The sequence below is a fragment of the Thermomyces dupontii genome (genome assembly GCF_041956625.1).
Source record: "Thermomyces dupontii strain NRRL 2155 unplaced genomic scaffold VTN31scaffold_3, whole genome shotgun sequence".
NCBI classification, from domain to species: Eukaryota; Fungi; Ascomycota; class Eurotiomycetes; order Eurotiales; family Trichocomaceae; genus Thermomyces; species Thermomyces dupontii.
This window is the reverse complement of record NW_027192309.1, coordinates 1,989,608-2,011,686: the sequence shown is the minus strand read 5'-3', so window position 1 is coordinate 2,011,686 and position 22,079 is coordinate 1,989,608. Positions and strand designations below refer to the sequence as shown.

At 52.4% G+C, this 22,079-nt stretch overlaps 7 protein-coding genes across 7 annotated transcripts; 2 read left to right on the top strand and 5 right to left on the bottom strand.

The window, feature by feature from the left end:
* Positions 1-257: 257 nt before the first annotated feature.
* VTN31DRAFT_4215 (uncharacterized protein) lies at positions 258-2,741 on the bottom strand (the record flags this gene model as incomplete). Its single annotated transcript, XM_069404579.1, has 1 exon — positions 258-2,741. One exon carries the CDS (start codon positions 2,739-2,741, stop codon positions 258-260), a length of 2,484 nt encoding a protein of 827 aa, XP_069261538.1.
* A 946-nt stretch (positions 2,742-3,687) lies between these two features.
* VTN31DRAFT_4214 (uncharacterized protein) lies at positions 3,688-4,192 on the top strand (the record flags this gene model as incomplete). The annotated part of the gene is made up of 3 exons (XM_069404578.1): positions 3,688-3,971; positions 4,039-4,106; positions 4,164-4,192. 3 exons carry the CDS (start codon positions 3,688-3,690, stop codon positions 4,190-4,192), a joined length of 381 nt encoding a protein of 126 aa, XP_069261537.1.
* A 714-nt stretch (positions 4,193-4,906) lies between these two features.
* Positions 4,907-6,475, bottom strand: VTN31DRAFT_4213 (uncharacterized protein; the record flags this gene model as incomplete). The annotated part of the gene is made up of 10 exons (XM_069404577.1): positions 4,907-4,940; positions 5,011-5,177; positions 5,233-5,482; positions 5,547-5,687; positions 5,743-5,780; positions 5,843-5,865; positions 5,925-6,086; positions 6,154-6,239; positions 6,308-6,339; positions 6,401-6,475. The coding sequence occupies 10 exons, from the start codon at positions 6,473-6,475 to the stop codon at positions 4,907-4,909; spliced, it is 1,008 nt and encodes a 335-aa protein (XP_069261536.1).
* Positions 6,476-7,802: 1,327 nt separating this feature from the next.
* Positions 7,803-9,373, bottom strand: VTN31DRAFT_4212 (uncharacterized protein; the record flags this gene model as incomplete). Its single annotated transcript, XM_069404576.1, has 10 exons — positions 7,803-7,836; positions 7,909-8,078; positions 8,144-8,393; positions 8,448-8,588; positions 8,644-8,681; positions 8,744-8,766; positions 8,829-8,990; positions 9,054-9,139; positions 9,210-9,241; positions 9,299-9,373. 10 exons carry the CDS (start codon positions 9,371-9,373, stop codon positions 7,803-7,805), a joined length of 1,011 nt encoding a protein of 336 aa, XP_069261535.1.
* A 3,030-nt stretch (positions 9,374-12,403) lies between these two features.
* VTN31DRAFT_4211 (uncharacterized protein) lies at positions 12,404-14,168 on the bottom strand (the record flags this gene model as incomplete). The annotated part of the gene is made up of 3 exons (XM_069404575.1): positions 12,404-13,614; positions 13,671-14,036; positions 14,099-14,168. 3 exons carry the CDS (start codon positions 14,166-14,168, stop codon positions 12,404-12,406), a joined length of 1,647 nt encoding a protein of 548 aa, XP_069261534.1.
* Positions 14,169-15,915: 1,747 nt separating this feature from the next.
* Positions 15,916-16,639, bottom strand: VTN31DRAFT_4210 (uncharacterized protein; the record flags this gene model as incomplete). Its single annotated transcript, XM_069404574.1, has 4 exons — positions 15,916-15,978; positions 16,048-16,154; positions 16,224-16,508; positions 16,564-16,639. The coding sequence occupies 4 exons, from the start codon at positions 16,637-16,639 to the stop codon at positions 15,916-15,918; spliced, it is 531 nt and encodes a 176-aa protein (XP_069261533.1).
* Positions 16,640-19,545: 2,906 nt separating this feature from the next.
* VTN31DRAFT_4209 (uncharacterized protein) lies at positions 19,546-21,983 on the top strand (the record flags this gene model as incomplete). The annotated part of the gene is made up of 2 exons (XM_069404572.1): positions 19,546-19,908; positions 19,968-21,983. The coding sequence occupies 2 exons, from the start codon at positions 19,546-19,548 to the stop codon at positions 21,981-21,983; spliced, it is 2,379 nt and encodes a 792-aa protein (XP_069261532.1).
* Between the last annotated feature and the right edge of the window lie 96 nt (positions 21,984-22,079).

The following is a 22,079-nucleotide window of genomic DNA, read 5'->3' as shown; positions in this document are numbered from 1 at the left end:
TGATAAAAAAAAAGTTGATGACCGGAGAAAAGGTACACAAAGATAACCTCTAGGCTGTAAGTGATGACCTGCTACCAGGTCAAGCTACACGTGGGTGATGTTGGTTCCTCCGGCTGTGAATCAATCTCATGAAATCGAAACCCATACTAACGAACAAATGCCCGCCTCATGAATAACTTGACCCTAACTACAAAACCCCAGGTTGGCCTCAATCCATTCATAACATTGTAACACTCAGGCACAGTAACCGGTCTAGTCTAGCTTCCACCCCTCCCCATCCGCTCAATCGAACTCATAATCCCGCTGCGACCGGGCGTCGGGATCCCCGAGCCAATATTACTAGGGCGTCCTCCGCTGTTATTCCGCGAGTGCCCGCCATAAAAGCTCAGGCGGCTTTTGCCGGAAGATGGCGGGCGAATGCCGCTGCTGCCACTGCCACCACTGTGGGCACTACGGCTGCCACTCCGCTTGAGTCCGGTGTCGGTGTCGGTTGTGTGCCTTGTGCTGGTGGATTCGGTTGCCATCGATGTACCTGACTCGTCGCCTGTCGGGATACCAGACGCTGACTGCGACGACACGGAGGATCCGCGTGACAATGCTAGCGCCGACCGTTGCTCCGCGTGTTGCGGCGGCTGAGGTTGAGACTGAGGCTGAGGCTGCGGCTGCGGCTGATCCGGTAGGATCTGCTGTTGCATGGCAAGCCACTCATCCACCGCGGCCACCAGCTCGCTCTTCTCCGCCCGCTCGACCCGCAGCTCCTCGTGCAGCCGCTCGTTGTCCTTCTTGACCGACGCCATCTCCTGCTCCAAACCCTTGAGCTTCGCCTCCAGCATGCGGTTCTCTGTCTCGAGCTCTTCAGTGTCACGGCCGACCATGCTCGCGTTGAGGTTGGCCGGTCGCTCCGTTTTCAACCGTTCAATCTCCTCCTGAGCTTCCTTGAACCGGTTCTCTGCCTCGCGCACCCGTTTCTCCCAGCGAGCCTCGTAGCTCTTCTTGAGTGCAGCGACCTTGGTTTCGTGCTTATTCTTGTACAGCGAGTGCAACTCACGCGCGACTTTTTCAACCGCGTCTTGCACCTCCTTGGCGCACTCCTCAGGGGTGATTAGGCGCTGGTCCGAACTCGGAGGAGGGGAAGGTTTCTGAGGTGACATCTTGCGCGCCGCGTCGAGTTGGCTCTCCAGTTCCACGATCCTGCTCTCAAGCTGCTCCCTTTGTCTCTCCGCTTCTTCGAGCTTCGCCGCCAACCGATCTCTCTCGCGTTCCGTTTCGATAATCTCCGCACGTACCTCCCGCAGCACGGCTTCCATCTCCCTCCCGCGCCGTTGCCATTCCGCCTGCTCAACTTCAAGAGCTTCCTTGCGAATGGCCTCGTTGCGAACCTCCTCCAATGCTTCTGCGACGCGTCTCTCCGCATCGGCTACGGCCTGCTTCAGACTGGAGACCTCCGCCTCCTTGCCACTCAACGTTGCTCGAAGCGAAGATATCTCCGACAAGAAGCCCGACTTGAGAGATTCCAACTCCCTGGGCGTGATGGTCGGAATCGACCGAGGTGTAGGAGCCGGTGGGATATCAAAGTCAATCAGGCTGTACTTCCCCGGCGAGCGTATTGACTCGCGGCGACTCTTGAATGGCGAGCTCTTGCGTGGTGACAAGCGATTGTTTCCTCTGGAGAATCGCTGAGACACACGATGGAAGTAATTGACGGAATCAGTCAGGTCGAGGAGATTGACTGACTCGTTAGACTGTCGTCTTCGCGGAGTTGGTGAAACGTTGGTATCGCTCGGTCCCTTCGCCGTGGTTGGAGTCGTCGGGTTGTTCGGTTCCCCTCTCCAAGCCTTGGTTGGTGTGCCTGTGACTTCAGCAGAATTCTTTACTGGCGATCGCCGCAAGTTTGCAAACGTAGTCATATCGGGAAGAGCCGAAAATGTGCTCAGATGTGTGTCGTCCATCGAGTCCACGTCGGCAGGATGAGTTGATTGTTGCACGTTATCGGCTTTGGCACCGTCACCCGCCGGCGCTCCCTCGATAGTGCTCATTTCTTCATGCCGTCTCTCTTCCATGATGCTTGCTCCAACGTCAACAAGCTGTGAGCTCGCGTGATGGTCATGGATCACGCTGTTGTTAGGAGTCCTTTCAAACCCCAAACTCGGCCGCTCTTCCGTGTCCATCAAAGGCTCAGTCTCCGTTTCTGTGGTCGGGTTGTGCTTTTCTTCTTCAAAATCCTCCCTCGCATCCTCATCAACGTAGATACCGTCATGATGCATCTGCGGCGTGTGGTTTCGGGACGAGTTTCGCGACGGTGATGCTAGATCTTGTAACTCCTGCGCATCGACGGTGTCGTCCTTCACGTCGTACTGGAATGGTGAACTCGGTGGTATATCAGCCAAACTCTTTGTCGGCGACGATTCCATTGCGTCGGGCATGTGCATCTCCTGCAGCTTTGCTGCATCTACTGTAACATCCCTGACGTCGTATTGAAATGGAGAGCTGGGAGGAGGCTCAATGTCGTCGCTTTCATTGTCCCGTTCCGTATCCATAACAGAAGAGCGCTTAGGACTCGTCTCTTCTTCATCGGCAGCCCCGTCGTAGAATAATCGCTTCGAGGGATTCGCAAACGCGTTCTCCTTGTCGTAATCGGTGCCCATCACCTCGTCAATCCCGCGTCGACGGGCGGTTGCAGGAGGAGAACAAGAGGAACGGCTACGACCGTTCCCGTTGGACGACAATATTGGTTGTGTCATGTTATGCGAGGGATTTGGTGTCTTTGGTAATTTTCGCAGTGGAAACAAGGATCTGTGATGATGGATTGGAGTTTTGTTTGCTGTTTGGCCTTGTTGCCCGGTGAACAAGTGCTCAATGCTAATCCGGTTTTGGCTCAACCTACTCGTAGTCTTTCTTGACATTGAATCTTGGCATTATGACTAAGCTAGGTTACAATCGGCCAATCAGCATCCAAGGCGAGATGCGGAGAACATCGGTTCATTGTGTAGTGATTATGTAATAAGCGCTTCTCTACATCAGGAAAGTGGATTTCTTCATTCAGGCGCTGAGCAGATCGCTGCCCTAAATTAAGCAATGATCGTCAAAGGATCGATGATCTGTCTTCCATTTCGCTTCTCCAAGACTTCAAAGTTCTAGATACTACTTATGCTTGTGGCTATTTTTTGGCTCTTCGTTCGTCGACGTGGCCAACTGAATGATTCTAGCGGGCACATCACAGCTGAATGGCGAACACAACCTCGTGTTTGTCTCTTTGCTAGACGCATTATGAGGGGTATACTTTGCTGGAGGAACAGCTGGCTCGGAATCCATTGGAAGGACTCACCGATCTTGTGCGGTCTGAGTAGCTTTCTCACACCATATACGAGGGCTCAATTCAGAATATCAAGTCATTAAAGTTGTTTCTATACGAGAAGGATCGACATTGGATTGCCATAGGCTGTTGCGCCTCTTTTCTCGGCAATCTTCGAGTGCATTCTGAGCCTTCATGTGCTTTGGCCAAAATCCTCTCTTCACGATGGATTCAGACGCCAGTGAACAACATAAATACCGCCTCGAGACCCCCCCCTCGTCTCTTGCCATCAGTCAAGAACGGCAAAGATAGTTGGCAGCGTCGAGCAGTATATACTATTCGACAAAGGCCTTATTGACCATACATACAACATTCGTGAAAGCTTGTCCAAAGAAATGAAGCTGAGCACGGTCGTCCTCGCTGCTCTCGCACCTTTTGCGGTGCTTGCCCATCCCGCGCCGGTGGAGGAAGCCGCCGCGGCGCCGACTCTGCCTTCTACTTCCGAACCGGATAATCACATCCAGAAGCGAGACGTTGATGCTGTCGTCAAAGTCGACGGTCTAAGATACCGCAAGTGCCCGCGGACCAGCTGCACGGCGGTTGGTCAATACCCTAAGGGCAAGAAGATTAAGCTCAAGTGCTACACTCGTGACAACACCACCCCTGTCAATGGCGATCGGTAGGGCTTTTTTTTGTCTCCTATGAAGTCTGATGAAGTCGATCAGCCAAGCTAATGGTTGCAACAGGGGCTGGGGCCTTGTCAGCAATGGTTACTGGGTCGCCTTGTCCCATGGAAATTATGTTCATTGGTACTGTAAGTAGTAGCCCCTGGTGCCTGATAATGTTGAGATTGTTTGCTCACTAGGGGTAGCTCCTCTGCCTTACTGCCATCAGGTGTAAGCCCTCTGCCTTGTTGTCAAATGCGATGGGCTTGTGTTGGGACGGACCCTCCTTTTGGTGAGAAGGCCGGCTGTGGTATGGAGGTCACGAGCAGCAAAGGATCATGGTCAAATGCTATTACCGCAATGAAGAGATTGTCTTATTGTCCAAGACTCTTACAATGTACGACCAAGTCAACGAAGTTACTGTTTCCCAACATCATCTCATTCCAGCAAGAATCTCATCAGGCGTACAAATATCATGTGCCTACCCTACTTTCAAGATACATGGTGAAGACCCGTGTCAATAATCGTTAGAAGAGTGTAAACGAGTAAGATCCTGCAACCAGATTGACGCGAGTGGCGAACAGTTTCAGTCTCCGGCTACGTTGACCATCGGGTTTACAGTAGTACCCAGTGAGTTAGCCCTAGGTATCTGTAACTGCTGTTTGAACTGAAATGAACAAGGTGAATGAAAGGGTCCGAAGGCCGCAGGAAGGACGAAAACGCAGTGAGTAGAGAATTCACATCGTTTAATTCGCTGTAGGTAAGGGCCGTACGAGTATCTCCGGAAGGCTGGTCAAAGGATGCGACATGAAGCATGGCAAATTCCAATTCGAATCTACATAAGGGAACCAGAACACCAAGACTGCAGAGGACTCCCCTATCTGTAAACTTGTTGAAACTAGTAATATAATACTCAGTAGAATATTTTCTATCCCAGATTTCATCTTGGTCAATCCTCGGGACGCTGGCCGTAGACAACGTAGCTGCATGGGTCATTTGTGGTTAGTTCTATACCTAATGGTAGTGTTTCTTAAAGATAACGGGGATACTTACAATTTGAAAAACGAGTGAATGTCGCGCTTCCGGCCGTCGGCGCGGGCCTGGCTCGCAAGAAGCAAGACTTCCTCTCTAGTCCACTGTTTGTACCGCGTCAGAGCGGCCAGAGCTCCAGCCTCGTAGCCGGCTTCGGCCCCAGCCTGTGCCCAGGTGCCGAGTTTCTTCTGTATGACGAGGTCAGTACTGGATTACTATATTTGGAGACAAGGGAAAACCGACAAGATGCTTATCCTTTGGCCAGACGCCGTAGGGAATGACAAACTTCTCTACGTGGATGTTCACGAATCCGGCATCCTTAAACCACTGCTCCAGCTTGGGCCCCGGACGGGTCTCGTAGCCTGCCTTCTCAAACGCGCTCAAGACTTCGTCGTAGTACCGTTGGAGCCCCGTGCCGTTGAAACTGCCGTCTTCCGAGGTGGGATAGCCGTCATAGTCCTGGAATTCGACCCAGCCGCCGGGCTTAACTGACCTGTTCCCTGTTAAGAAAGAAACAGAGTTGAGAAAGAAAGCTGGGCAAAGTTTCAATGGCATACCGATAACACTGCTTGATCAGCTTCGGAAAGTCCCTGATCGAGACGGCAAGGTATCGCGCGTGGATAAAATCAAATGGGTTTCCTTCATATGCCCATTCTGACTCGATGTCGTCCACCAGGAACTTCACGTTCGGAGGAACCCTGCCAGAGCCGGTCAGTCAAGCGGTTTTACAACGAACTCTTAGGTCAAACTGACAGACTCGGCTGGGTCGGGCTCAAGTCACAACCGATCACCTGGAAGAAACAAATTCGTCTCAGCATGTTGCCCATCCGGGGAGCTTCCTATCATTCTTTACCTCGGCCTGGGGATGAAGGTCCGCTACAATGAGTCAGCATTAATTGTTTCTGCGTCACTAAAACCCAGCAAACAAAACTTACCAAAGTCAATGGCCCAGAGACCAGTTCCAGTCCCCAGGTCGATCACTCGCTGTGGACTCTTGATGGGTGCCAAGTAGAGCTTTCGGTGCAACAGCTGCAGACAAAGCTCGTGCACCATGTCCAGGCGATCATTTTCAGCTTCATCGTTGGGCAGGAGGTATGCTAGAAAATAACAATCAGTTTACAGATACTGATTGAATAGTCGGACAAAAAAAAGATCAGCTCCTACATCCATCGCGGAATCCGTGGTAGCGACGGCCATTCTCTTGGCGATAATCGAGCACTGAGGAGGTCAGTGACGCGCTGTACGCCGATCTATATATTTGTCAAACATGCATGAGCATGATTTGGGATCCAGGCCCGCACGGCGTCACATCACGTACAGCTCATCGCCATAGGAGGAATCGTTCTCATACTGCGCGACTCAGGTAAGCAATCTGTTCTGATGTAGGTATCGCAATGGCGGTATATCGTACCGAGGTGTCGACTTCAACATTGACCGGGGCATCGTTGGTGGTGGTGGTGTGTCTCTGAGTGGACGTTTCCGCCATGGTGGAATAAATCTGTTGAATTCCAAGAAGATTGATGATTGACTAACTGGTCACACGTTCCACAGCCGTAAGGGTATAGACCCAGTTCGTGTTTGTACACAAGATCGTTTCTAACGATTGAAGAGCCGGTCGCAACAGCCAATATGGCCTTTTTATAACTTCAATTGGTCTGTGGACGGCACTCGGACCACGGCTCAGTAATTCGTACTAACAATATATCTGCGCAGATGGACATGGCATTACAATTGTTTCTCCGACGGCGTCGCTGCACCTCTGCCAAAACGGTGACAGGGGGGCAGCCTTTTGGGGCACGTGGTGACGTGGGTATCTTTCTCTGAGATTGCGCAACCGCGGGGAGTGTGCGAAATCCAATGTCCGTAGACCGTTAAGTGTTGCTCGGGAGCGTCAAGCATGGCCCGGATGGGTCGCTGCATTTGCACGTTCCCTTTGCAGGGGACCCTGATCCTTGCAGGTCTCCATTTTCCAATCAGCGTTGCCGGGCCTATCCCTCCCTGCTTCCCCGGCGGCCCGGCCTGGAGCCCTAACGTAACTATGCCCTGAAACGACAAAGTAAGCGAAAGGGTCCGAGAGAAACCAAAACTTCGAAGGCCGCGGTGCCGACCGGGGATTGATTCGAGTCTGCATGTGGATACATTATTCCTCCAATGTCCCAATTACATACATATGAATGCGGTCAAAGAGCTCTCTATTGGCTCAGGATGTGATTATTGGCCATGGATAATACGGCGCCGTCAACACGGTCGGCGCTATCCCATCAGGTTTTTCCGCAGACTCGAAATTCCCCGAAGTGCGCTAAAAGTAATGACGACGTTCCATGAGGGTTCGCCTAAAGGTAAACCAAAGAGGCCACTTGGTGGTGCTATGCGGGAGATGAAGAAATGGCCAGAAAGAAAGAGAATGCCTGCAATTTGATGCTTTACTTGAATGCAAATAGTAGCAATCCTCGTTATTCATGTAGATAAGCGAACTCGATTCTATCAAATGGACGTGAAGCCGATCTCTCGTTCGTTTCAGCCTGTCGCACGCCACCATTTACGACTTGCGATTACAATACAATGTCCGCCAAAGAGCGCGAAATCACGACATAAGCGTACTAGTGATCCATCGTTTCCTCCAATCGCAAAGGACGGTTATTCCGTATGCTGGGAAAAGGCGAGCGACCATATGCCTTCAGGTGGGGAGTAGATTTGAATTCAAATGTACAAGAAAGAAGTTTTGACTCGCAGTGCAGGAGGCTTTGTGTACCCGAAACCCACTGGTACACCATAAAAATAACTCATGTTGTCCATTCCAGATGTTCCCCTGGTCAGTCCTCGGGACGCTGGCCGTAGACGACATAGCTGCAAGTGTCATGGTTAGTTTTATTCTGAATAGTCCGAGCGGCGTTGCATAATAGCTGCAGTCATACTCACAAGTTGAAGAACATGTGAATTTGGCGCTTCCTGCCGTCAGCACGGGCCTGGCTGGCAAGAATTAAGACCTCCTCTCTGGTCCACTCCTTGTGCCGCGTCAGAGCGGCCAGGGCTCCGGCCTCGAAGCCGTTCGCTTCGGCCTGAGCCTGGTTCCAAGCGCCGACTTTCTTCTGGATGAGGAGGTCAGTACTGGATTATTATTCGATTCCTGTTTGGAGACAAGAAAAAGACTGACAAGATGTTCATCCTTTGGCCAGACGCCGTAGGGAACGACGAACTTCTCCACGCGGATGTTCACAAATCCGGCATCCTTGAACCACTGCTCCAGCTTGGGCCCGGGACTGACCTCGTAGCCGGCCTTCTCGAATGCGCCGTACACTTCGTCATAGTACCGTTGGAGCCCCGTGCCGTTGAGACTGCCGTCTTCCGAGTGGGGGTAGCCGTCCAAGTCTTGAAATTCAACCCAGCCGCCGGGCTTGACTGATCTGTTCTTCGTTAGAAACAAGAAAGAGAACATGGAGAAAGCTCTGATGGCATACCGATAGCATTGCTTGACCAGCCTTCCAAAGTCCCTGATCGAGACGAACAAGTTTCGCGCGTGGATAAAATCAAATGGGTTTCCTTCATATGCCCATTCTGACTCAATGTTGTCCACCAGGAACTTCACATTCGGAGGAATCCTGCCAGAGCCGGTCAGTCAAGCGGTTTTACAACGAACTCTCAGGTCAAACTGACAGACTCGGCTGGGTCGGACTCAAATCACAACCGATCACCTGAAACGAACAAAGCCTCGTCTCAGCATGCTGCCCATTCGGGGAGCCCAATTATTCTTTACCTCGGCCTGGGGATGGAGGTCCGCTACAATGAGTCAGCATCCGTATCCTGCGCCGACAGGCCTAAAACCTATCGAACAAACTCACCGAAATCAATTGCCCAGATACCTGTCCCCGTCGCCAGATCGATGACCCGCTGGGGATTCTTGATTGGCGCCAGGTAGAGTTTTCGGTGCAACACCTGGAGACAAAGTTCGTGCACCATGTCCAGGCGGTCGTTTTCCGTCTCATCGTTGGGGAGAAGGTACACTAGAAAATAACGATCAGTTTACAGATGTTGGATGATCCGGCAAGAAAAAGGTCAGCTCCTACATCCATCGTGGAATCCATGGTAGCGACGGCCATTTTCGTGGCGATAATCAAGCACCGAGGAGGTCAACGACGCGCTGTACGACGATCTATATGTCGAAGAACATGCATGAGCATTCACTTGCGGGATTGGGAGCGCCATGGCGTCACATCACGTACAGTTCATCACCATAGGAGGAGTCATTGTCATACTGTGCGCCTCAGAGTAAACGACACGCTCCGATGGGCCACAATGAGGGGGATCCTACCGAGGTGTCGACTTCAACATTGACCGGGGCATTGTTGGTGGTGGTGGTCTGTCCCTGAGTGGACGTTTCCGCCATGGTGGAATAAAGCTGTTGGATCCCAGATAATTTGATGATTGACTGGTCACACGTTAGGGTATGGAGTTTGTGTTTTGCTCGCAGGACCGTTTAACGATACAAAAGCTGGTCGCAACAGCCAACGAGGACTTTGTATTTTGTTCCTCGTCGCCAGCGCTCCGTACGTACCCCCGGACTCATTATATGTTCGCAAGTGGATAAGCATCATCATTAGCGTAGGTATATGGTGAGATGAGCGTCTTTGTCCGAGATTAAGCAACCGGGGAAGTCCGTGTGGAATCCAACGCCCAAGAATTCAACCTTACCGGGATTGGTCGCTGCATCTAAAACGTCCATTCGCACTTTGCAGGGGACCCTGATCTTTGCATGTCACTCCATCTGCCAATCAGCGCTGCCGGGACGATCCATCCCTGCTTCCCCAGCCCAGCCCGGAGCCCTTACTACGAACTGCCCAGGGACGAACGAGCTGTGTGAAAGGGTTCGAGACTCCGAAGGCCGCAGTGCCGACAACGGGTTGATCCGAGTCTGCGGGTGTTATGTAATCTCCAGCGCCATGTGGACGTTCCTCCAATGTCCCAATATGAATCCGGTCAAGGAGCTTGCTGTTGGCTCAGGATGCGATCCCTTGATTGTGCTCAACTCGCCTACAGATGTACTCGGACGATAGTGTTGAGGAATTCGTCAAGTTTGGGCTGTGTATTCCGTAGTGCAAGTTAGATTCCAGAGCGTTAAGTAATACCCATATGCGACAATATATCCCAGCCGCATTGAATGGCAGGTTCATGAGATCCTGATTGCAAAGCCACGTCACCTCCCATTAGCCTCTCTGACGGACAGCTCTCTCTCCATTCTTTGCAGAAACCGGATATCCTCCGGCCGTGTATCCGGGCAATGCTCCTTGTAGCGAAGGAGAGTGCGGACTGCGTCCAGAGCTTGTTTCGTGGATGGCACTGACACCGGTTCCTCCGCATTATCGGACTCGGCGTCTTCTGTTTGGTCCTCAGCCCCGTCATGACCGAGGTGATAGGATATGAAGTAGTCCAGAGTATCTTCGGAGCTCAAGGCAGAGTCCTCGTCGGGTGGATTGAGGAAATCGCCCAATGTTCTCATGCCCCTGATTTGACCAACTTCCTGGACTCTGGTGTAAAGAGGTGAGATGTCCAGCTGTGGTTCTTGCGGGAGGTTTGGAGTTTGATCTTGAATCACTGTACTTCTCCAGAAAGAGTTGTAGATAGTGGAATTTGTGACATCATAGTACCAGGACTGAAGGATCCAATGGACCGCGTTGTAAAGAGAGACGGTCCTCAGAGGGTCAATGTGACTCTCATATTCCCGAATGAGAAAGCGCAGCCAGTGTATTGATAGTGAAACTTGAATGTCTGAAATACACCTTGCTCAAGAGGCTGATAAAGACTTGTTGACTGCGCAGGCAGCCACTTTATCCGGACATTGGATGGAGGAGGAGCCAGCTCGACGCCTTTGACATGAGGTTTGAAGTTGTCCAACAATAAGAGCACGTTGCGGTTCCCGACATGAGAATAAAAAGAAAGAAGCCATTCTCTCATGAGTATTGAATTCATCCATGCTCTTCCGTTGGACTTGTAGTCTCCTCCCATTGCTTTGATGTTGAATCCTCGCAGGGAGGTTGGCTGCTTTGTTTTGCCAATGATCCAAACCGGAAGCCGATCGGATCCCGTGCAATTCGTGCATGCAACGACCGTGATGTGGCTCAGGTCCGTCTTCACACCTGGCCCCGACTCGGCCAAAAGACCTGTTGACGGGCCTCGCCTCCAAAACAAGCCTGTCTCGCTCATGTTATATATCTCATCCCGCGCATATTGCCCACACAATTCGCGGATGGCATTCATTCCCTCAATTGCCTCATTTGCCGGAAAAGCATCCCCATGCTGCGCCCGCGGATTCAAGTTATGATGTTCTCGGAATTTCGAAAGCCAGCTATGGCTGAACTCAGGAACAGATGTATCCGAATATTGAGGAATCCGAGGCCAGATCTGTCGCGCCTTCTGAACGATATCGTCGCCCGTTACGAGCCGACCCCGTCGCTCGTTTCATTGCTGCCAGTCGAACAGAATCGCTTCAAGTATCGGCCAATTGGCTGATCGTTGTCGGAGGCGATCTCTTCCGCGAACTGCTCCTCGCCCGGCTGGTACAGCGTTATCGTCTCGATCTAGATAGGCGAAGCGATCCGAGAGACTCTCCGAAACTGTCGATTGACTGATTCGATGGTTGAACTGGGCTTCGAACCATTCGGAACATTCCCTTTGCTTTGGTTTTGGGTCTCGACTGAAGTACCATGCTCGCAGAGCTTTTCGCTGAGATTCAGAGATGGAATGGCGGGGCATTCTGCTAAATTGGAAAGCTCAAATCGAGTCGCAGTTACAGCGGCTCTTCAGACGAAGCCTCAGTTTGTCGCTTCAGGAGACTGCATGCTCTGTTGATATTCCTGGTCCCCTGGATGGAACTGCGTATGCCGGTATGCCCGTCTGGAGCAAGAAGAGCATGACCCACTTGGGCTCTCACTAGCACTATTTAGGTTAGTTTTGAATGCAATTTTTACTTGCAGGATAATGTTTTACGTTTGAATCTGATGACTCGATGAGTACCGTACCTAGATTACCAGATTGGGGGACCAAAACAACAAACTCCCTCTAGCAGTCCAGTACATGTGTCCGGGTACTTCTACACCATCCTTATTAGAAATGGCCAGGCTATCCATGTTCTACCAAACGTTCATTTCCACTGACACGGAAAATAAGTACATACATTACTGACCAATCCCAACAATTCACTGAAACATTGTCCATTGCAACGCCAAACGCCATGCTTCACACCTCGCATCACAACTCCAAACCCCTGGTTCAACCAAAGCCCAGAATGCAGTAACCTATGCGCCTAACTCGGAATGAGCGCTAAACGGAGTCGAGGTTCCTCGTCTACGGAAACCATCCGTGATGAACAACGAAACCAGGGAATAAACGCGATACGAGTCAGACCCGCCCTGACAGGTGCTCAATGCCGGGGAGCAGATTCAGGATCATGCACAATGACATGAACCGTCGCATCACGAGTCTGCCCATCGGGTTGGTGGCCCATGGCGGCATCTAGACAGGATGTAGCGGCGTTGATGGTGACCTGCCGGTCTCGCTTCTGGCGCATCCACCACAACTGGATAACACCGAAGAAGGCAACCACAGAACTGGCCCACCAGGCAATAGCGGTACAGCCAATCTGACTTCCTAGACTATAGAGATAACCCGCCACCGGAGGAGCAACGGTCCGGCAGGCGGCGCCTGCCGAGGCAGCCAAGCCATTGATTTTTCCGAGAACTGTAGTAGAAGGACTGGCCTGCTTAATGAGGATCAAGAGAACAGGATAGGCAATGATGGAGAGGATGTTTCGAACGACGAGGCATGTGTAGATGCCTGGAAAAAGCAGCTTTGACGGCAGGAAGACCAAGAACGGTACAATGAAATAGGCGATAGGATGCAGGGTAGTGACCAAGAGGAACAACTTCCACACACCCAACCATTGCGCCAGGGGAGGAAACACGACGCTCTGGATGAACAGTGCAATGAGGCCATCAACGGACATGACCATTCCAACGGTCTGGATAGACAGGCCAAGTCCACCCGGGATATGCAGCCAGCCATGATTGGGCGCCGGCTGACCAGCCAGGTGTTTATCTTGGAGGAAGATTGGCAATAAATGATCGAACGTCATGGAGTGGTAGGTGAAGATGCCAAGGGCAATGACAAGCATGATAACCCGATACGTGAATGCCTTGTTTTGCGGCAGAGAAGACGATTCCTTGGACCCATCCGTATATACATGCCACGTCTCCTCCCTCTGCATCTCAACCTGATTGAATGTACCGTACGATTCCGCGCGCAGATCAGCGCCTGCATTGGCTACGGCGCCCGCCGTTGCCATCAATGGGGTCTCTGCTGCGCCGTTGTCGTGATGATTGCCGATACGCAGGTACTTCTTTTCCTTCAGCTCAGGATGCGTCTCCTCGAGGAGAATCGCACCAGCAGTGATGCTCAAGGTCAGGAAACCGGAGCACACAAGGTTAGGAAGCAGGAAGGGGAATTTGCCAAACAAGCCATCCTGGGAGAAATAGGAGGGAAAACCTTCTGCGGGCTTTGCAAGAATGCCACCGATAGCTGGCCCAATGATGGTACCAATGGACCAGACAAAGGGCATAACAGCGTAAGCACGAGCTACGATCAGTTAGCACAAGCTCAAAGGCGTCGAAAGGGGGTGAATGTGAACTTACGTTCATGCTCTGGTTGTTTGACGAGCTCTCCGACCATTGTCTGGATGACGCCGATGTTGCCATTCAGCACTCCGCCAATGATACGTCCCATGAGGGCAATCCAGTAATTGGGGGCGAAGCCGACAATGAGAAGGGACAGCATCGTGCCTGCGCATCCGAGCAGGAGCACCGGCTTACGACCAATACGGTCCGACAGACTTCCCCAGTGCATGCCGGTCAGGGCTTCGGCCAGGGAGAATGCGGCAACGAGGATGCCAGAATAAAACGACGCATCATCTGGGCGACCGACTTGGAATTCTCGCACCATCACCCAGGAATACGGGAAGATGGACGTGAGGGCGATTGGCTCTGCCACACGGCAGATAGCTGTCGAAAACCGTCAGCTTACGATCTCATGCTACCGCGTTGGGGCAAGGGCTGGAACATACCCAGAATGAACAGCTGAAGCGTGGGAAAGGCATTGTCGTTGGAGAAGGATCTTTGACGCGTTGAGACCATTTTCCTCGAAACCGTGGATAGTTCTTACCACCACCAATCCCCGCAGGACCACGCGGAAAACTCTTCTGCTTGACTGAAGATGCTCCTCCGCGTGGACCGCTTTCCCTAAACCTCTGTGTTCGACTCTGTTCTGGTCTTCTTGTGAGTAGTACTACTCCTAGTCGTGCAGCGGAATTGGCTGCTCAATCGTCGTCGTTGATTTGCGATGACCTTGGCGACGAGAGTATTTAATGTTTACGAGGGAAAAATCTCGAAGCAAAGGTCAGACGAGACATAAATATTGCAGTGGCGACTTGATCCAACTGGCGAGGAGACTTCAATTGAACTTTTCTCTGGATCCTGATAAGATAAGGCCTCAGGCATTCCATCCATGCCAAAGACCTTGCAGCATCTAGAACCATCGCCGAAGCTACCCCTCTCCCACCCTCCCAAAAGACGGTGAGACAAGTGCACTCCGGCATCTTCAGACTCCCACTATGTACTGGACTTTGCAGAGTGCTGAGAGTTCTTCTGCAGGATTTGATACCCACGCCACCTTTTCTCCAGAAGTCAAGATTGTCTGTCAATTCAAACCTTAATCGAGAGTGGGCCAAACGTCCCGCGGAAAAGGCTCCGTGTACAGTACTCCGTATTTACGGAGTACACTGAGGTAAAAGAGTGGCCTTCAGTTTTCACTTAACTAACCAAAGCCATTAGATTCTGGTATTTAATGCACGAGAGATTCCGATTCGTCACTTCTCGCCACTCCACAACCGCCCGCCAAAACATATCTCAACGACATCACATGCGATCAACCTCTGCTGTTCACACGACAGACCAGAAAACGTGGGCAACCGGAGGGTCTATGTCGCTGCGGGATTAACCTTGTTGTTCTATTACGACGAGTATCCAAGGCCAAATACGAGCGGGATGGCAATTGCAATGTCCACTTCGTACCATGTTTGCCTCGTCGGGGCAGTCCAAGCAAAGTTCGACGTCCAGGTGTCGGAACTTCACACCCTGCAACATGTTTGTTTCAATTGGCACTATGCGCTTCAATGAGCTCTCTTGCCGAAAAGGCTGGGAAGTCGGCTTGGAAGCAATCGAAATGGCAGAACAATCATCACACAAACTACTGGCGTGAGTGGCTGGATAGCTGCACTGACTCCAGTTCTAAGAATGCTCCTGGATTATCTGTAGCAACGGCTCCAAAATCCATTTAGAAGGCATGGCCTCGGCTCACAATCCAATGCTTTATCAGTATGCTTGTGTGGTCTCGTGACGATTGCCCACTAGCACATATCCAGAACTGCATCTCGAGACTCCTCTGAATTATTACGGAGTACTCCGTACAGGACCGATAGCAAGCGGCTACACTCGAGTCCTCGTGGCTCATGCTCCACATACTCAAGAGAACACGGAGTACATACATCAGTAGCGCCTCTCGGGAATCGCAATTGGCAATTCCAGCCGGTCTCAGATTGTGGGGAGGACAGCTGACCGCTAGCTTTCAACGAGAACTGTCCGAACCAAACACTCCCACTATCATTGTTAGTTCTACTTTTGAAGAATCCTGCTATGGCTTCTTTCTCTCAAAGTCAATTTTCATGCATGCTGTTCCAAGCAGTCATTGTCATCGTTATCATACTGTAGAAAACAGAACATCATACCATCATTGCCCAAAGACCCAGGACGCCAATACCCGAACAATCTATGTACAATACATACAAGTTTTAGAAGACGAACTGCCCCGCAGCTGATCAACAATTCATCTGGGAGTGTTGGGCTGTTCCGAGGAGATTGGGATATACTGCCTTCGTTCCTCGGCAGCCTGAAAACAATCCCCCGCACACGTTAGTCCGGAAGGAGGATGAAGACGACTTCGAACGGTACCACCCACCTGCAACCATTTCTCTACCCACGGCTTCATTATTGCCCAGATCAACAACGCGCTCGTCGTCGCGATGAAGACAACGACCACGATTTCGTCCTTTGTCGAGTCGCGTTCTAGACACACACACACGCACCAAACCTGTTAGTGGTTCCCATGCTTTCGCGTAGTAGTCAACCACATACGGAAACACGCCGTAAAAACATCATCCTCCGTGGCGCCCTTACACTTGGGCAGGTTGTAATCCAGACAGAATTTCCGCGTGCAGTCGTTGCAGGTCAGCGCTTTCGGCTTGTGGTCATTCTCGTCGTCATCATCGTCGTCTGCTCGGTGGAAGAGGTCGGGGAACGAAGCGAGTGGCGATGATGATCGTTTAGCAATGTCTACCGTTCCGGACTTTGTGTCCACGGGTCGGAGTTCGATGATGGTGCTATTCGAGAAGCATGTGCATTTGCAGAATGACGACGGCTCTAGCGGTCAAGTCAGCTCGGGTTGACTGGAGTGTGGGATTCTGCGACGACTCACTTGCAGCGAAAACGACCGTCGTACAGAAAAATAATACCAGCAGATATGCGATTAGCTTTGAACGTAGGCCAGCCATAGTTATGGCGCTGGTGTATGTTGGACGAATGTTGCGACCTCCATCGAGATCCGATTCATTCAAATCTACATCACGTGACGTCCATCAGGAGGAGTCGACTGCTCTACGATCGTGCACGTTGAAGGACATCAGTATGTACTGTTACGCTGTGAGATCCGGAGAATGGATTCAAAGTTGAATTAGCTATAGTTCCTGCCTCGGAGCCCTTTCCGCCGATTCTCCCGCTGTCGCTGCTCCTTCGCAGCGTCTCTCCGCCGCTTCTTCCATGCACGATTGTTCTCTCCACGATGCTCCCAGAACCATTTCACAAAATCGCTTTCCTCCGCTTGAGGTTTCGCTGTACTGTTCTTTACCGGTGTCTCCACATCTGATGCATCATCCATGTCCTCATCGCTAGCGTCCGCCAGTAACTTCACATGGTTTGCGAGAGCTGTATCAGGCGTAGGAGCGCCGCTGCGAACAAGCCGCGACTGCCGATCCTGTTTGGTCGATGGTGTAACGAGTTCGGTGCCATACATAGCCGTGTCTTCGTCCTTCTCGTCGACATCGTCGCTTCCGAAGAAACTGAAGCCTGTATCAGCTCCCTGCGAGGGTTTGGCGTCTGAACCAGCAGGGCGCTTGAACAGAGCTTCGAGAGGATGCACTGATTGTTCTTGATTGCTAGCGACGCTGCCTTCCTCTCGTCCGCTTTTGTCTTGTTTTGACGTTTCTGCAACAGAGGACGGATGGGAGCTTCCGGAGGAATCCTCGCTGGACTCGCGGTCGGCATGTGACCGGACCGAGTTCGGTGATACCTCGGAATCCTCATCTTCAGAATTGATCGACTCTTTCGATGCCAATTCATCGGACTCAGCGTCATGGACCTGCTCCTCGACTTCTGATTCCACCACACGGGAAGGATCGTGACGGCCCGGTGAATCACTCGATGATGCTTCCCCGGAGCTCTCTGGATCGTTCGACGCTTCCTGAGAGGATTCGATCGTTGAATGCAACTTCTTTCTGGAAGGTTTTTCCCGAGCTCCATCTTTTTTCCCTGGTTGGAAGCACGCCTTCCTCACTTTCTCCGGTACGGGCTCTCGGACATTTCCATGTTGATCGATCCAGCCTTTCTCCTCATCAAACATTGTTGTTATTGACCCGGACCCTGTTGAAGACTTAATAAATGAGGGATGAGTGATTGTCTTTGCGAATTCATGGACGACAACTTCGTTCGGTGGCGTCTTCCTCTTCTTCGACTTCTTGACTTTGATGCCCTCATGCATTTTATTGGGAGGAACTTGTGTTCGGAATAAACATTCTGCGTGATCCGTGAATTTCGATTTTGCCTGAGTCTTTGCTTTCTTCCCGTCCTTGTCGTCCTTCCTGTCTGCCTTGTTCTTTTTCTTGTCCTTTTTCGCGCTTGCAGGTTCCGTCCAACCTCGCTTTACAAGACGATGCTGAGGCAGCTCGTAGCCCTCCAAGACACCGTCATCCGTCTTGCGCTTCTTGGATATCTTCGGCGAACATGACGCGGCATCATCAATCGTGTCGTCGTCGATTTCTTTTCGCTTCGGGGGATGAGGACGAGCAACCTTGACCTTCATTTTTCGGCCTTTCAAGATCGAGCCATTCAGCTTCTTTTTCAGCTTGTCCGCCTCCATCCCCGGTAAGGTCACGTAGCCGTAATTATTCTCGGGGAAGGTCTCAATGGTGTGGAAGGACACGTCCTTGGCTAAGGGCCGTATTGCTGGCCCCAGGACGGTGTCCAGTAGGGAAGGGTTGAAAGGAGATATATATAGGCGCGTAACTGCTTCCGTCATGGCAATTCCATATTCGCCAACAAGCGGCCGTCTCGACGCTGGTCCAAGCAATGAGCCCGCTTCCCGAAGTCCAATGTTGAACGAAAGGACAAGTTCAATTTTGAACTGCTGGTTGCGATTTTTTTTTTTTCCACAACACGAGCTTGGATTGTCAAGGATGACTAAGCTATTAAGAGCTGTGGCGCAGGAAGTAATAATGTGGCTGAGTGATCGATCATTTGCAAATTAGAAACTGGAGAGTCTGGAATCCCGGCCCTCACTAGCCACACTCTAGCCACACCGCTCAGCCCCAGCCAGCCGCAGTAGCCGCACCGTCGGACCAGGCCGGATCCAGAAGACTAGGACGTGCATCTGACGTAAACCACGAGTCGTCCGGACTGTCCGAGCGAGAGAGGCTCAAAGTAAGGTACATAAACCGCCATATAATCAGGGCAGCAAGGCAGTCGTGTCTGGCATAGACTGGAAACACAAAATGACACCAAACTTAGAAGTGTAGACGGCGACATTCCTTGTTTTCTTCATTGAAAGCTGGAGGTACATACAGTCCACTCTTGTGAGAACCTCAGTCGCCCCCCACTGTCGACTCTCGAACGATCAGACCCCTTTGTCGCTGTTGTATGTACATATTCTCACTCTGTCTTCGGCCTGGCGACCCCTTTTTCTAACTCGATGCGGACGTGAATCGACGATCCAGCGAAAATTTAAGTCCTTCGAGCCGGACGCATCCGGCCTTCCATATACAAAACGTCTTACCGCCGTTCTTGTCTGCTTTCCCAATGAGGAAGTGATTACTAATGACTGCCACTGGTGCGTCCTTTAGTCACCCCAGGATAAGTTATTATTATTATCTTACTCCCCCCCGCCCAATAATCCTGCACCTGCACATGACCATTAGTACCGGATTGCTTACATGCCTCTCCGCTGAGACGACCCCTTTTTTCCAGGTTGAGCAGCCGGATGATTTTGTGGAAAGCCGACAGTCCGAAAATCCGAATCGCAATCATTTCCCCACACACTGGGTGTCCATCTTCCAATGTCCCGAGGTCGTTGATCCGGCCTTAGGACGATTCCCGATTCCTTGGCCCCGATACACATCATCCCGGCATCATGGGGAACACACACACGAGGGAGGCGCGTGCTTCGGCGTCGCAGCGAGAGCGGGCTCTGTCCGACACCGGTCCGTCGCCATACGGCGGGAGAGAAAGTTCCCGACACCATCGCTCCAGCCGGGCTGATCTCTCGTTCTTGGGGATCGGAAGTTCCTCCGAGAGGGATCTGACAACGCTGGAAACGCGCCGAGAAACGAAGCAAGACCGCGAGGCCCGCCGCTTGGAGAGAGAGCGTCTTGCTCGGGAAAAGGAGCGAGAACGCAGCATGAGGGAGGAACATGTGGATGGGGGTTACCTCGTGACTCAAGGAGTCTATGTCGGTCCGGAGGACTTTAACAAGGCCGTGGTGCGGCAGTTGATGGTATAGTTGACCGTTGTGAACGACTCGGAGGGCACGTGCTAATCGTATGGCTCGGGTAGATTGAACGTCGGCTGGCCCCATTTTGGCGAGGACTAAGAGACTTCTCGGAGTCATGGACCGAGCACCAACTCGTAGCCGCTGCGCGTGGCTTGCCGATTCCGCCGCCAGATCAGATCCCTCCGGAAATTCAGGATGCGATTCCCAGGCCTCCAGAAGAACGAGAGGAATCCATCGACAAGTCGTCCCAATATCTGAAAGTTCCGGACATCTCGGTGGGTTCATCCTCAGCCGCCAACGCCGCCCAGTCGTTGCCTTCGTCGCCATCACCCATGTCGCCAGGCACTCCGAGCTCCACTGCCTCTCGAGGACGGTCCAAGACGTTGGTTTCGCTCACCGGATGTCACAAGGGCAGCCAGACACCTGATTCCGCTCCGCGAGAAGTTATGCTGCCCCATGATCCCTTTGTGAACGGACAGCCCATCGAAGCGTATCTCTACAAAGATGCCAGCGAGTGCCCTATCTGTTTCCTTTATTATCCTCCGTACCTTAATCGGACACGGTGCTGTGGTCAACCGATCTGTTCAGAGTGCTTCGTGCAAATCAAGCGGCCGGACCCTCACCCGCCGGAACATGCAGAGCATGGGAATAATTCCGAGAATGGTGCCAGCCGGGAACAACAACACGAAGATTGGGAGTTGGTGTCGGAGCCGGCGGCCTGTCCGTTTTGTGTGCAACCTGAATTCGGTGTTACATATTCACCCCCACCATTCCGTCGCGGCCTGGTGTATCCTACGCTTCACGGCCTACGACCTGACAGTGCGGCTTCTCCAGTATCCTCTACCTCATCGCTTACCACCTCGTCAAATCTGGCGCCGCCTCCCCCCACCGGACGCCGTCGTGCCACATCGCTGTCAGCGAATGACCCCAGTGTCGTCACCACCGACATGATCCGTCCGGACTGGGCTCAGAAGTTGGCGAATGCGAGAGCGCATGCGGCCCGTCGGTCAGCTGCAGCGACAGCTCTTCATACTGCTGCTTACCTCATAAACCCGTCTGGCGACGATTCGCGGGGCTCCGGTCGACGGAGCATGCTTCGGCGGACAGGGGGCGGCAGCAGTTCCGGATCGCAGACGCCCGTACGCACCATGGGAGGGTCATCTGCTCTACAGGCTCTCGCTTTTCTTTCTGAGCGGAGGGCAATGGAGTCGAACCAAGACCCGTCCCTGGCACCCCCTCGCCACAGCTCGAGAAGGTCTCGTCTGGAGGAACTGGAAGATATGATGGTGATGGAAGCCATACGGATGAGTTTAGCATCGGAAGAGGAGCGGCAACGGAAAGAAGAGAAGCGGGCGAGAAAGGAAGCCAAGCGGAAGGAAAAGGAAGCCAAGAAGGCAGAAAAGGCCATGCGTAAGCATGCAGTGTACAATTCAAATGCCAGTGGCTCGGCAACGTTTTCCGGTGGCTCCCCAAGTCGCGAGGGCAGTAGCTTGTCGTTGATGAGTGGGGATGATGCGAATTCATCCGGGAAAGGCAAAGCAGCGGAGAGGATGGCGCCCGGCGCGGCATCTAGCATGTTCGAAGGGGAGTCGGCGAGCGGCCCCAGCAGCAGTCAAGCACAGGACAGCCGAGGTGAAGTGGAATCGCCTCCCAGCATCGTTCAGACGTCGTCCAACGAACCGGCGCGACCTTCCCACTTGCGACACATGTCGAGTGCATCTTCCACGTCCTCATCACTGGGGGATGCCGGTTCAGCAGACAACACTCTGTCTGGAACACCGCCGAACGAAACCAGCTCCGTGGATCCGCTGTTCAATTTCCGCAGCCTCGCGGCGGTGGTTGACGATCAGGACAAGCCGGCGGAGCGGACGGAACATGTCGAGGATACCGCTGATGCACGCGCAGAGGGGCCTTCTGAGACTGCATCATTCTCGAAGCCCGATGCGGCCACTTCGGATCCCACCGAGTCGGGGCATTCAGCGCCCGAACGTCGGTCGTCACAGGACAATGGATCGCCGCTGCTTCCAAAGGAGCTCAACACACAGTCCGTTGAAATTTCGCACGAAGCGACAACTTAGGACTACGCGCCGGATTCGGTTGACACACCGTCACCTCCCTGTACAGTGATCGGTTTGGTTGAGGTCTGTGGACGGCGTCCGGGTGTCGAGCATTTA